General features: G+C 44.7%; 1 protein-coding gene across 1 annotated transcript in view; it reads left to right on the forward strand.

Moving 5' to 3' along the window:
• The window catches only part of chtf18 (chromosome transmission fidelity factor 18), a 61307-nt gene that overhangs the window by 46648 nt on the left and 1170 nt on the right, over positions 1-13489 (forward strand). Inside the window, exons 19-21 of the mRNA XM_033041078.1 lie at positions 3106-3253; positions 4340-4435; positions 10102-10162. Coding sequence (XP_032896969.1) covers positions 3106-3253; positions 4340-4435; positions 10102-10162 — 305 coding nt within the window. The remainder of the gene's footprint in view (positions 1-3105; positions 3254-4339; positions 4436-10101; positions 10163-13489) is intronic.

The following is a 13489-nucleotide window of genomic DNA, read 5'->3' on the forward strand; positions in this document are numbered from 1 at the left end:
AAACTGATTCCCATATTTATCATTGGCATTTTATAATCTGCCGAAAACCATCCAATCATCCACCCTGTTTTTTTTGTTTAGAGAATTACTGTGCACCAGTGAGTGAATGGGTTTGTATGTGACCTCAATATTGCTTGTTTCATCCAGCAGAAGGGTCAAATTAATATTAAACATCATTCCTGCAATTCCTGACCTGCACAGACTCTCAGTCGAGCAGCACCTTGGTTTAAAATTCTCACCCTTTTTCACATCCCTGCGTGTGTTTGCCTTCCATGCTTTTGTAATTTCCTCCAGCCTTGTAACCTCTGAAGGGTCTGATCTCCTCTAATTTCGGTCTCTAGGACACTCACAACTTTAATCACTACATGATACAGGTTTAAAGTGAGGGGAGGAAGATTTTAATAGGAATCTGAGGGGTAACTTTCACGCAAAGGGTTGTGAGTGTATGGAACGAGCTGCCAGAGGATGTAATTAAGGCAAGGGCTATCGCAACATTTTTAGAAACATTAGACAGGTACGTGGATAGGACAGGTTTAAAGGGATATGGGCCAAACGCAGGTAGGTGAGACTAGTGTAGATGGCCGGTGTGGGCAAGTTAGGCCGAAGGGCCTGTTTCCACGCATTAAGACTCCATGACTGATAGTTATCCTTTAGTCATCTAATTTGTCAAGTTCCTTTTCAAAATTCTGCCACGACAATTCTTTTTCTTCTGTTTTAAAATAAAAATTACCATGCATTTGATTTAGTTTAGAGATGCAGCACGGAAACAGGCTCTTTGGCCCGCTGAGTCTGTGCTGACTAGCGATCCTCATGCACTACCACTTTCATGGACACTATGGACAATTTAGGTTTTTATTAACCCCAAATTTACCTGCAAACCTGTATGTCCTTGGGGTGTGGGAGGAAACCGGAGCATCTGGAGGAAACCCACGTGGTCACAGGGAGAAAGTACAGACACCACCCATAGTCAGGAGGGAACCCGGGTCTCTGGTGCCGTTGCATCAACTCTGCTGCTGTGCCACCATGCTGCCCTTCGAACTTTGCCCCTCTCGCCCTAAAACTGTGCCTGCCTCAACTGCCACCATTGACAGCTCGTTCCATATATCTATTACCCTCTGAGTGAAAAAGCTCTTTGTGCAGTAGATTCTATTATCTTTCAAAAAAGAATGTTTAATATTCCCAATATCTATAAAGTTGATTTTTATAAAACTTTTTATTCATTTTTATTTAATTTCCCAACAGAATATAAAATAATTAATAAGAACTGACTCATGTCTGAACAATTTGGATCAGTATTAGATATGGCAGAGGCCTGTGTGGTGCTGTGGAGGTGTTATATTATGGCCAAAATAAATGAGTTACATCTTCAATATAATGTTCTGATGTAAAAGCACAAAATGGAGGGTGCTTCTGGCAATTCATGCAAAACTGCCGTTATAAACAATCTGAAATATGCCATGTCACCCCACAAATCCACCAGGTTCACATGAAGAGCTTGCAACCATCACAAAATCTTGAAGAGCTTTGCCTGTGATTTTTCCACTCATTGTTGTACAGGATCAGAAAACAGCATTCATGTAACCCTGTTACTTCTGACAAAATACCCACTGGATTTGAAGTCCTACCCCATCTGCACTTAGATAGTTTTTTCCCAGGATGGAAAAATCAATTACTACAGGGGATAGCTTTAGGGCGAGAAGGGCAAAGATTAAAAGAGGTGTGGGGAGCAAGTTTTTTTTTTTTACACAGAGTGTGGTGAGTGCCCGGAGTACGCTGTCGTCCTGCTGTCATGTGTGACTAGGCATTGTGAGATTCTTTGCTTGCACACACAATGTATACAAATAGCAGTCACCTACGGCACTGACAAAGTTCCCCTTTTGTTCCTCCCCCCCATATGCAGATCCTGGATTTACATTTCACTCCTCTCCCGATCTAAGACCATTTTCTCTCCTTTTCCACTTCTTGCCTTTTTCACTATTTTTATCCATCTGCCAATTGACCACCTCCCCCTCACCTGTATCCATCTATTACTGCCCCCCCCCGCACCTTTCTCTCCCAGCTTTTCCACCCTACTCTATCAGATTGAAGAAGGGTGGTGACACAAAACATTGCTTGTCCGTTCCCTCTTCAGATGCTGCTTGACCCGCTGAGTTCCTCCAGCAGTTTGTTTTTTTTGCTCAAAATTCCGGGAACCTGCAGTTTCTCATGTGTGTAGTGTCTTGGATTTCACCATGACCACTTGGTTCTGGATTTCAGCACAGTCTTTGGTCTTAAAATGGACCAAAGAGCCGTATTCCAGTGGTGAGCTGAGCGATTGCCCACACCATGAAGAAGGTTATCCATCAGTTTCACACGATCAGCATCTAATCAAACCTGGACATTCATTATCTCCACCAGTGGTGCACAATGGTTGCAGTGTATACCCTCTGTAAAATATACTGGAGTAGCTCGCCCACGCTCCTCCAACACTACGTCCCAAACTGTGACCTCTGCAACCAAGAAGGCCAAAATGGCAGCAAGAGCATGGTAACAACGATATCTGCATGTTTGCTCCCAGTTGCACACAATCCTGACTTGGAAGAGTTTAAAAGAGATAATTAGGGCAAGATCTTTTACCTAAGCTGTGGCTGGCGCCTGGAACGTGCTGACAGGAATGGTGGTGGATTTAGATATAATGGTGGCGTTCCGGAGGCGTTTAATGGAGCGATATGCATTATGTGCGGGCAGAAGGGATTAGCTTAATTTGGCATCATGTTCAGCACAGACATGGATGCATAGAAATGTACCCTGGCAAGATGAATAACTATCATGGTACATCAAGTTTATTGATTATGTTATTAACCTGATTAGAGTGGCACAGTGACATAGCTGCCTTACAGCGCCAGAGACCCGGGTTCAATCCTGACTACAGGTGCTGTCTGTATTGGGTTTGTAAGTTCTCCCTGTGACTGCATGGGTTTTCCCCAGGTGCTCTGAATTCCTCCTATATTCCAAAGAAATGCAGATTTGTAGGTTAATTGGCCTTTGTAAATTATCCTTGGTGTGTAGGATGCAAAACTGGGAAAGCATAGCACGAAACTAAACTGATCTAACTTTGTTTCTCAGTAACGTGGAAGACGTTTGTCGATTCCCTGACCTTCCTGCACGGCGACCGATGACCTACCAGGCCAAGCAGCTGATTGCGCGGGAGATTGAGCTGGAAAAGATGAGGCGTGTGGAAGCCTTGTTGAAGGCACGCAACACAGACAAGAAGGTAAGAGCTCATCAGATTGATCCTGTTGGCTTTGAGGGATCAGAGGTGCAGATTTTGCAGGGAAATGATAGTAGTTCAGCTTGAACCCTGTCTGGCATGTTTGGGATTTGGGATTTGGTGCCATACCCTGCACAGAAAAGGAAACCCAAATATACGGGTGGCGCAGCGGGTAGAGGTGCTGCCTCACGACGCCAGAGACCCAGGTTCGATCCTGACATTGGTCTGTCTGGAGTCTGCATGGTCTCCCTGTGACCACGTGAGTAATATCTGGTGTAATATATGTTCTTACATAGGCATGATTATATTACCAGTGCAATTAAAAATAGTTTTCATTTGTTGTGCTGATGTTGTAAAGCTTTCAAAACTTGTCGCGTTCAGGGTCAACCTTCTACTCAGCACAGAATTAATTCTCTTTTGACGTGCAGTTTTGTCCCAGATGTGTTGTGCCAGATTAATGAGGCCTTTAGAGATTGGTACCTCAAGCCACAAAGTGTGGATTCAGAGTTAGAAGGTGAATTGTGTCCCTGGAGAATACTTGTTTGTGTAGATACAGGAAAAACAAATCCCATTAATTAGCCGGCAATTGCAATCATGATAAACTATACACACCATATCTGGGGGTAGTTCAAGTACCTATATTATTCCAACTAAACATGGACAGGATCAAAACTTTAAATATTTAAACTCAGGGTCATGGTGTCGTACAGCATGGAAACAGGCCCTTTGGCCCACTTGCCAACCAAGATTCTCCATCTACACTAGTCCCACCTGCCTGCATTGGGCTCATATCGCTCTAAACCTTTCCGCTCCATGTACCTGTGCCTACCCTGACTAGAATTCTAAAAAGGTAATTATTAAATATAAATAGTAAAGATTTCCAACTCATTTACTAAATTCAGTATTTATTATTAAATGGTTATTATTTTAATTATCGATCTTAGGTAGGCATAATTCTCCCGTGCCTTTCATCCGTAGTACATGTAATACGCGTAACTATGTTCAACTCGCGTGCCGTGGGCGCTGCTTCAAGCCTTCACTTACAATGGGCAGTAAAGGCAGCTGATTTTATTTGATGTTGTTTTTCAGGAAACTGGAGACGTCAACAAAAAAACAACCGAGAGCAAAAAAACCCACAAACAAAGCCTGGAGAAGGTTCTCAAGCCGGCAACCGTGAGAGACGAGGTAATGCTTGTCCATAGTGATTTAGAAATCCAGAAGGGTCCCAACCTAAAATGTCAGCTACCCATTTTCTCCAGAGATGCTTCTACTTGTGTTTGAGTCAGCGGAGGTCTGCAGCAGGGTGATGCTATCTGGTTCGACATCCGTGTTGGTGCCCGCCCTAAAAAAGGCGCATGCTCCGGGTTGGCGCCAAGCTGCAGCACTCCTGCTGTCTCTGTTTGTTGTCGTTCGCCTGACTGAGGCCAGTTGTCAGGGCTCACCACGTGGAGGTCGACAGCATGAGCCCCTCCAGAGATGCTGTCCCAACACCCTGAGTCACTCTAGCAAACTGAACCCTGATGACTGCCTGTTTTCACTTCCCCCACTCAATCACTATCTCAAACACCCTAACCTCAATCACCTTTCCATTCATTTGAGATGGCAAGTGTATGCATGAAGCCATCTCTCAAAAGGTGTGGGCCTTGGTAAGTTCATAATTCATAGGAGCAGAATTAGGCCATTTGGCCCATCGGGTCTACTCCGCCATTCAATCATGGAGGATCTATCTTTTCCTCTCAACCCCATTCTCCAGCCTTCTGCCCATAACCCTTGACACCCGTTCTAATCAATCAGATTTGATCTGGCAAATGTAGTTATAAGCCTCTTTTTTTTGGAGCTTCCTTGTATGTAAGTTGGAAATTCTACTCCTTATATCAATCAGTAGTGCAAAACCCCAGATTTATTTATTGCGTTCCATTCTCTCCTGTGGATGTCAGTTGACCCTCCCCTCAGTCAGCGATCTTTTGTTACAACATCTGTGGATTTTCCTATTTTTCAATCTCTGCTATTAAATTACTAAACCATAGTTCAACTACAGTCTCTTTACTTAGCGAGCATTTGGTGAGAATGTGTTCAAAAGCCACTGTTGCTCATAAGTCTTACCCAAAGCTTTTGGTAATGTGAAACCCTTGATTGAACTAAATTACAGCCTTAAGATAAATATAGTCATTTATATTTTACACTTGAATAATTTCCACCCACTTCCCTTTCTTCCCTCAAATCTTTGCACCATTTTGCCCCTCGCTTCTGAAACCTTATCGCCTTCCCATCCACAATTACCCCATCACTTCCTTTGCTCTTTCCTTTACCTAGCCCGTTTACAAGGTCATAAGTGATAGGAGCAGAATTAGGCCATTTAGCCCATTGTCTACTCCGCGATTCAATCATGGCTGATCTATCTCTCGTAACTCCATTCTCCTGCCTTCTCCCCATAACCTCTGACACCCGTACTAATCAAGAATCCTATCTATCTCTGCCTTAAATATATCCACTGACGACCTCCACAGCCTTCTGTGGCAAAGAATTCCACAGATTCATCGCCCTCTGACTATAGAAATTCCTCCTCATCTCCTTCCTAAAAGAACGTCCTTTAATTCTGAGGCTGCGACCTCTAGTTATAGACTCTCCCACTTGTGGAAACATCCTCTCCACATCAACTCTAACCAAGCCCTTCACTATTCTGTATGTTTCAAAGAGGTCCCCCCTCATTCTTCTAAACTCCAGCGAGTGCAGGCCCACGGCTATCAAACACTCATCGTATGTTTTGAGCATTACATGTTTTATGCAAAGGATATAATTGTTTCATGGTCCTCAAGCTCCTCACTCCAGAAGATGTTTCCCTGGAACATCAGAAGTTGAGGGGAGACTTGATAGAAGTATATAAAATTATGAGGCATAAATAGGGTAGCCAATCAGAACCTTTTTCCCGGGGTGGAAATGTCCAACACTAGAGGGCAAAGCTATAAGGTGAGAGGGGGAAAGTTGAATGGAGATGTGCGGGGCGGGTTTTTTTACACAGAGCGTGGTGGGGGGCCTGGAATGCATTGCCAGGAGCAGTGGTGGAAACAGATACAATAATGATGTTTGAGAGGCTTTTAGATAGGCACATGGAAGTGCAGGGGATAGAGGGATTTGGATTATATGCAGGCAAATGAGATTGGTTCAACTTGGCATCATGTTTGGCACAAGCACTGTGGGTCAAAGGGGATTTTTCTGTGTTGTGATGTTTTGTTCTATGTACTCTGCTCTCGATTCATACTGAGCTCAGTCTCTGAGCCTTTCTACATCATCTAAGTGCTTATTCTCATCTACCATTAGTAGGTTGATGGGCTGAGGAAACATTGCAGCTGAGACTCATGATGGTCTTAGTTGATTGGCGCTCTGTTTCCGATCAAGAATGAAAATCCTTAATCCTCAAAATACTGAGGCAGGAGCCTCCATGCACAGCAAACGTTTCAAAACCTTTGTATTTGAAGGGGTAAATTGATGGAAACCTTTGAAGACGACGTATCACAGGAACGCAGGAAAAAATCTCACAGCCTCTTGTCGTGCTCCCGTCTCTGGCTTTTGTCCACCCATCTGCCAAATAACCCCCAACTCACCTGTATTCCACCTATCACTTGGTAGGCTTTGCCCTGCCCCCTCCTCCCTTCCAGCTTCCCCCCCGCCCCCACAAACAGTCTGAAGAAGGTTCCCGATCCGAAACGTCACCTATCCATGTTCTCCAGAGATGCCTCACCCGCTGAGTTACTCCAGCACTTTGTGTTTTTTCTTTGTAAACCAGCATCTGCAGTTCCTTGAAGGTAGACAAAAATGCTGGAGAAACTCAGCGGGTGAGGCAGCATCTATGGAGCGAAGGAAATAGGCAAAATAAAGCACTTTGGGATTCCATTTATAATATTAGAAATGACGGTTTTGTTTTAATTTAGTTTTGGATGTAACCTGCGTGCCCAGTCAGATCCCACAGCCAAGTATGATTAATGATCAGGAGTATTTTTATAATGGCTTGGTGTGAAGGACCAATGATGGCCATGACCACCATATTGGAGGACTCCTGATGTACTTCGACAATCGCATCTTTAGTTTAGAGACACAGCGTGGAAAAGGGGCCCTTTGGCCCACCTAGCCCATTGGTCACACATTCACACTTGTTCCACGTTGTCCCATTTTCTTATCTACTCTCTGCACACTAAGGAAAATTTACATAGGCCGATTAACCTACAAACCCGTGCGTCTTTGGGATGTGGGAGGAATCCGGAGCACCCGGAGGAAACCCATACGATCACTGGGAGAGAAGTGGACCAACTCTGCGCGGACCGTTCCTGAGGTCGGGTCGCTGAGATTCTGGCGCTGTGAGACAGCAACTCCACCAGTTATGATATATGTGGGAGGAGAATTAATCTTTGGAGATAATCCTTTTCGGAAAAATGTAACCCTAAGATTGTCCGTTTCTTTACACGTCATGATACTCTGATGTGTCTGCTGAGAATCTTTACCGCTTGTCCTGCTTCAACTCTGTGCAAGTCCTGTCATTAAAACATGTTCTGGGATGTTTGATTGCTGCCTGATGCACTGTCTGGAAATAAACAACTAATTGGAGCAAGCTGCAGCTTGTTGAGCAGGATATCAGCGCGTTGGTGCAAAGGAGCCTGGCTGCCAGTCTTGCCCTGGGGAGACTGTGCTGCCTCACAATTTAAACTTCACGGGAAGGAGAGGATGCTAAGATCACTGGGGTACCTCTCTCCTCTCCAGATACCCTGCTCTCTCATCATAGCAAACAACATTTAAAAGCAGCTGGTTTTATAATTATCTCTCAGTTATAGGAGCAGAATTAGGCCATTCGGCCTACTCTGCCATTCAATCATGGCTGATCTATCTCTCCCTCCTAACCCCATTCTCCAGCCTTTCCCCATAATCTCAGACACCCATGGTATAGAGACAAAATGCTGGAGTAACTCAGCAGCCTCCCTGGAAAAAAGGAATATTCTTGGTTCTTGGTTTCTTGGTCCTCCAAAATATTCCAAATGGAGTTTAAACTGGAGGTGGTGAAGGGAGGGCTTAGGCCAGAAATGGTTATTGGGAAGAAAGAGCTACTTTAAATTTAGTTGCATCTGTTTGGGTAACTATAGTAGGGTGGAGATTATTCCATGCTTTAATTGTGCGGAGGAAGAACGAATTGCTGTATACATCTGTCTTTGTAGCTGGGATCACAAATTGGATCGAATGCCCTCGTCTGCTCCTAATTGGTTTGGGTTTGGTGTAGGTCTTGTAGTCAGTCAGACTGCAATCTGAAGAAGGCTTTCAACCTGAAACGTCACCTATTCCGTTTCTCCAGAGATGCTGCTTGACCCGCTGAGTTACTTGAGCATTTTGTGTCTATCTTCGGTGTAAACCAGCATCTGCAGTTCCCTCCTACACATGTTGTCCCCTTGGTATAACTGTTCACTTTTCACTCTGCGCTCCTCGTTTTAATATTAACTAATTTTAAAAATATTCATTTAATACTATAAGCAGGATTCTACAAAAACAGGTTGTATGAGTGGTTGGTGAGGCCGGATTTGGAGTTCAGTTTTGGTCATCCTGTGATGGGAAGGATGTTATTAAGCTGGAAAGGGGATGTGGCCAGTACTCGAGGAATTGAGCTACAGGGAGAGGTTGGGCAGCCTAGGACTTTATCCAATGGAGTGCAGGAGGCTGAGGGGTGATTGAGGAGCATAGAGGGACAGCTTGGAATAGAATGTGCTGGAGTAACTCAGCAGGTCAGACAGCATCTGTGGAGAGCTTAGATAGAGTGGACGTGGAGAGGATGTTTCCAGTATCGGAAGAGTCGAGGACCAGAGGGCACAGCCTCAGAATAAAAATTACCTTTAGAACGGAGATGAGGAGGAATTTCTTAAGCCAGGAAGTGGTGAATCTGTGTGATTCAACAGCTGGGGAGGCCAAGTCATTGGGTATTTTTAAATTGAGATTGATAGGCTCTTGATTAATAAGGAAGTCAGGGGTTATGGGGAGAAGGCAGGAGAATGGGATTGAGAGGAAAAAACAAATCAGCTGTGATCGAATGGCGGCGTATAATAGTGGGCCAAATGGCCTAATTCTGCTCCTGTGTCTTGTGATCTTATGACACGGGCGGTGACATTTTCGGTCTGGACTTTCCTCGTGTTTTCTGCAAAATTCCAGAACCTGCAGTTCCTTGTGCCTCTGTAGCTCGGACTAGGTTATGTTTAAACCACTTAAGATAATTTTCTATCCATGAAGGCAGCGATGGATCAGTGAGAGAGTGCTCCTCTTTTGGGTGGCACAGCGGTAGAGTTGCTGCCTTATAGCACCTGAGGCCCGAGTTCGGTTATGACCACAGGTGCTGTCTATGCAGAGGTTGTACATTCTCCCCGTGACCTGCGTGGATTTTCTCCGATTTCCTCCCACATTTCAAAGACCTACAGGTTTGTACGTTAATTGGCTTTGGTAAAACATTATAAATTGTACCCAGTATGTGTTGGATAATGTTGGTGTACGGGGTGATCGCTAGTTGGCGCGGACTTGGTGGGCCTGTTTCCACAATGTAGCTCTAAACTAAACTAGACAAACTGTTCCCCTTTCCCCCTGACATGGGGTGCACTGTCCGCATAACAAGTGCAGTCTGAGGTCTGAAGAGGATCTCCCATTTTGCACCTTAGTCTAGGGACATCATTGACATTATAACCCGTTGCCAGTGGCACAGTGTTCTGCAACTTGGCTTGTTTGGTGCTGCAATAGTCGTTTATTTATTGATAAACTAATGCCTTTCTTTCACATTTTCTACACCTACTCCTTCAAAAGTATTCAAGCGTGATTTGTACATTATTTTTCAGACTGAACGAGACTTCTTTGGACGACGAATGGACAGAAAGAATATAGTTTCAACCTCCGCAGGTACTTGCTCACTTAATTACCCTTCTCCTCATGAGCAGCAGCCAAAAGTCTCCATGATCAGAAACAAACAGCCCTCTGCCGTATAATGAAGCACCGCGCTGTTTGACTGCATTCCCAATCCTCCAGAATCGTGCTGCAGCCTCCCAGGAGTTGGTTGTTAAACACTGATGTTGCTATCTCAAATCCAGTCAAATAATCAGAACAGGATGTGTGCTGGATTAATTTTTTTTAACATTATTTATTAGTTATTTGACATATGGACTTATTTTCCCCGCCCCAAGAAAGATTGTGGTAGCACGGTGACGCTGCGGTAAAGTTGCTGCCTCACAGTCCCAAAGCCTCGGGTGCGATCCTGGCCTCGGGTGCTGTCCGTGTGGAGTTTGCTCGTTCTCCCTGTGACCAGAAGGGTGCCCCGGTTTCCTCTCACATCCCAAACACACGCGGGTTTGTAGGTTGATTGGCTTCTATAAATTGCACCCAGTGGGTAGGAAGTGGATGAGAAAGTGGGATAACATAGAACAAGTGTGAACAGTTGTGTAGGAAAGAACTGCAGATGCTGGTTTAAATCGAAGGTAGACACAAAATGCTGGAGTAACTCAGCGGGACCGGCAGCATCTCTGGAGAGAAGGAATGGGTGATGTTTCGAGTCGAGACCCTTCAGAAGTGTAACAGGTGATGGATGGTCGGCGCTGTATCAGTGGGCCGAAGGGTCTGTTTCCTTGCTGTTTCTCTAAACTAAACTAGACATGCATGTTAAGACTAAAAGCACTTGGTTTGCACAAGCACTTTAGGGTAAGACAAGAGGCAAGGGTGGAAATCTCTGGGAATTTGTTCAACCTGGGTTGGTGACCCTGTTGCTGATATGCTTCCTCTTTTATGATATGTTCAGTCAGCAAGGAATTTGGACAAAGGAGTTTGATTATATAAGACCATGACTCTCTACACTGCCCCCCAGCGCACTGTGTTGCTGCAGCTGTATTAATTCCTCATCACCCCGTTGCAATAAATGACCAAACAAAATTGCATTTTAAAATACTGGAACACAAAGTGCTGGCGTAACTCAGCAGGTCAGGCAGCATCTCTGGAGAACGTGGATAGGTGACATTTCGGGTCGGGACCCTTCTTCAGACATTCAATGGCTGTGTTTGCCATTTTGCACTAAATAATGTGCCCGTTGTCCTGTACCTGTACACTGTGGCCGGCTTTATTGTAATCATGTATAGTCTTCTCGTTGGCTGGGTAGCACGAGACAATACGGCTTTTTCGCTGTACCTGTGTACACATGACAATAATAAACTAAACTAAACCTAGTAGACCTACCCTATCAGTCTATCTCCCCTATCCATTTTAACCAGCCTTGGACATGTTTCCTTTGCAATTATAGATCCAATTACCTGCTGAGCATTATTATTGAATGTGGATCTCCATCCTTTTCCAAATTGTAACCCACTGTAAAAATATACTTCCAATTCATTTGCTAATCTGTCCATCTGCAAGCTCCTCCTCTATGCAGTCAAAATGTTGAAATTCTTTTAAATCCAGCATTTTAGAAAATATCCTATCCTCGCATCTGTCACTGAAATGAAGTGGCCCCAGACTGGAATCTTTCCAGCAGGTTCTGGTGAGGACTCCTGTCTCCACCACTGCTCTATGCAGTGGGGCCATGTTGGTCAGCGTATTTAAGTGCTCCTGTAGCAGTTGTTCAGAGCAGTGCCTTCCTCTCGCCGTCTGACTTGGTTTCCATGGTGACGTGCCAAAATGAAGTCTCTGATATTGTGAGAGATTGATGGTTCAATCGAAGGTTTACAGAAATATCAAACACAGGCGGACTTTTGCTGTTTAATTTACTGCATTACCAGAGCTGATTCGTGTCGCTTGGATGACGTTTCCCAAACATCTTTCTCAGAGCAGTATATTCCTATCTTTCAGTTTATAGTTATAAATGGCTGTGATTATTCAAAGCTAGTGAGTATCTTGTTCCTGTTCTGAGTTTAGCTGAGATAAAGCCTCTTGAAAGAAAAATGTATTTTGAAGGATTTATTTGTCTTTTACAGGCTGGAATTTTTTGTTTAGTTTAGAGATACTGAGTGGAAACAGGCCCTTCATCCCACCAAAGCCCGCACCGACCAGCGATCAGCTCGTAGACTACACTATCCTACACACATCAGAGACAGTTTACACAAAATGCGGGAGTAACTCAGCGGGACAGGCAGCATCTTTGGAGAGAAGGAATGGGTGACGTTTCTGGTCGAGTGCCACTGAGTTACTCCAGCATTTTGTGTCTACCTTTGATTTAAGCCGGCATCTGCAGTTCTTTCCTGCACAGCGACAGTTATACTAAGCCAATTAACCTACATACCTGTACGTCTTTGGAGTGTAGGGGGAAACCCAAGATCCCGGAGAAAACCCACGCAGGTCACAGGGAGTACCTACAAACTCCGTACAGACAGCCCCCGTAGTCATGATCAATGACTTATGGTCAAAAGCAGTCTGGTCTCAAGACTTCTCCATACATTAACAAGCCCGTTACAAGGGGCGGCACGGTGGCGCAGCGGTAGAGTTGCTGCCTCACAGCGCTGGAGACACGGGTTAGATCCTGGCTCAGACATAGCAGAATTAGGCCATTCAGTCGATTAAGTCTGCTCTGCCATTCGATCATTGCTGAGTGTTCATCCTGAAAATCAAATTTGGTCCGAGGCTCTGCCTTCACTGTGACCTCCCTGAATTCAAGGCATCCATCTTCCCCATTCACAGGAGCCCAACACTGGAACTCCCAAAACCCAAAGAACCTAATGTTTTTACTCCTACATTCAGCATCTTCCAGCCTCTATTTATTTATTGATTTGTAAGATTGTCCCTGGTGTGTAGGCGGTGCTTGCAAAAGTGGACTAGTGTGAATGGTTGATCGATGGTCAGCGTGGACTCGGTGGGCTGAAGGGCTTGTTCCACATGTTGTATTCTCAATTCATTTCAATTCTATTCAGATCATGAAAGCTCTTCCTAAATAATCATGTCCTCAAGTTGCCAGTGGCCAATTGTGGAAGCCCTTGAAGAGAATTTTGACCAGAGAAAATATGGGATGCTTGATACGTTATTGTCACATGTACCCAGGTACAGTGAAGTGCTTGTTTTGCATACAATCCAGTTAAAGTCATGTAGAAGACCTCACGTAGAAGACCTCACACAAGTGTGGCCACATTTGGCGGTGACAAAGTTACGAAGGTTCACCGTACAGTCCTACCTACAGCCTGCCGCTGCATGTGGCATCAACCCCCACTTCACTGCCCACCCACCGAGACCCCCTTCGTTCTCGTAGGCCCCCTATGA

The sequence above is a fragment of the Amblyraja radiata genome, chromosome 22 (genome assembly GCF_010909765.2).
Source record: "Amblyraja radiata isolate CabotCenter1 chromosome 22, sAmbRad1.1.pri, whole genome shotgun sequence".
Lineage (NCBI taxonomy): Eukaryota > Metazoa > Chordata > Chondrichthyes > Rajiformes > Rajidae > Amblyraja > Amblyraja radiata.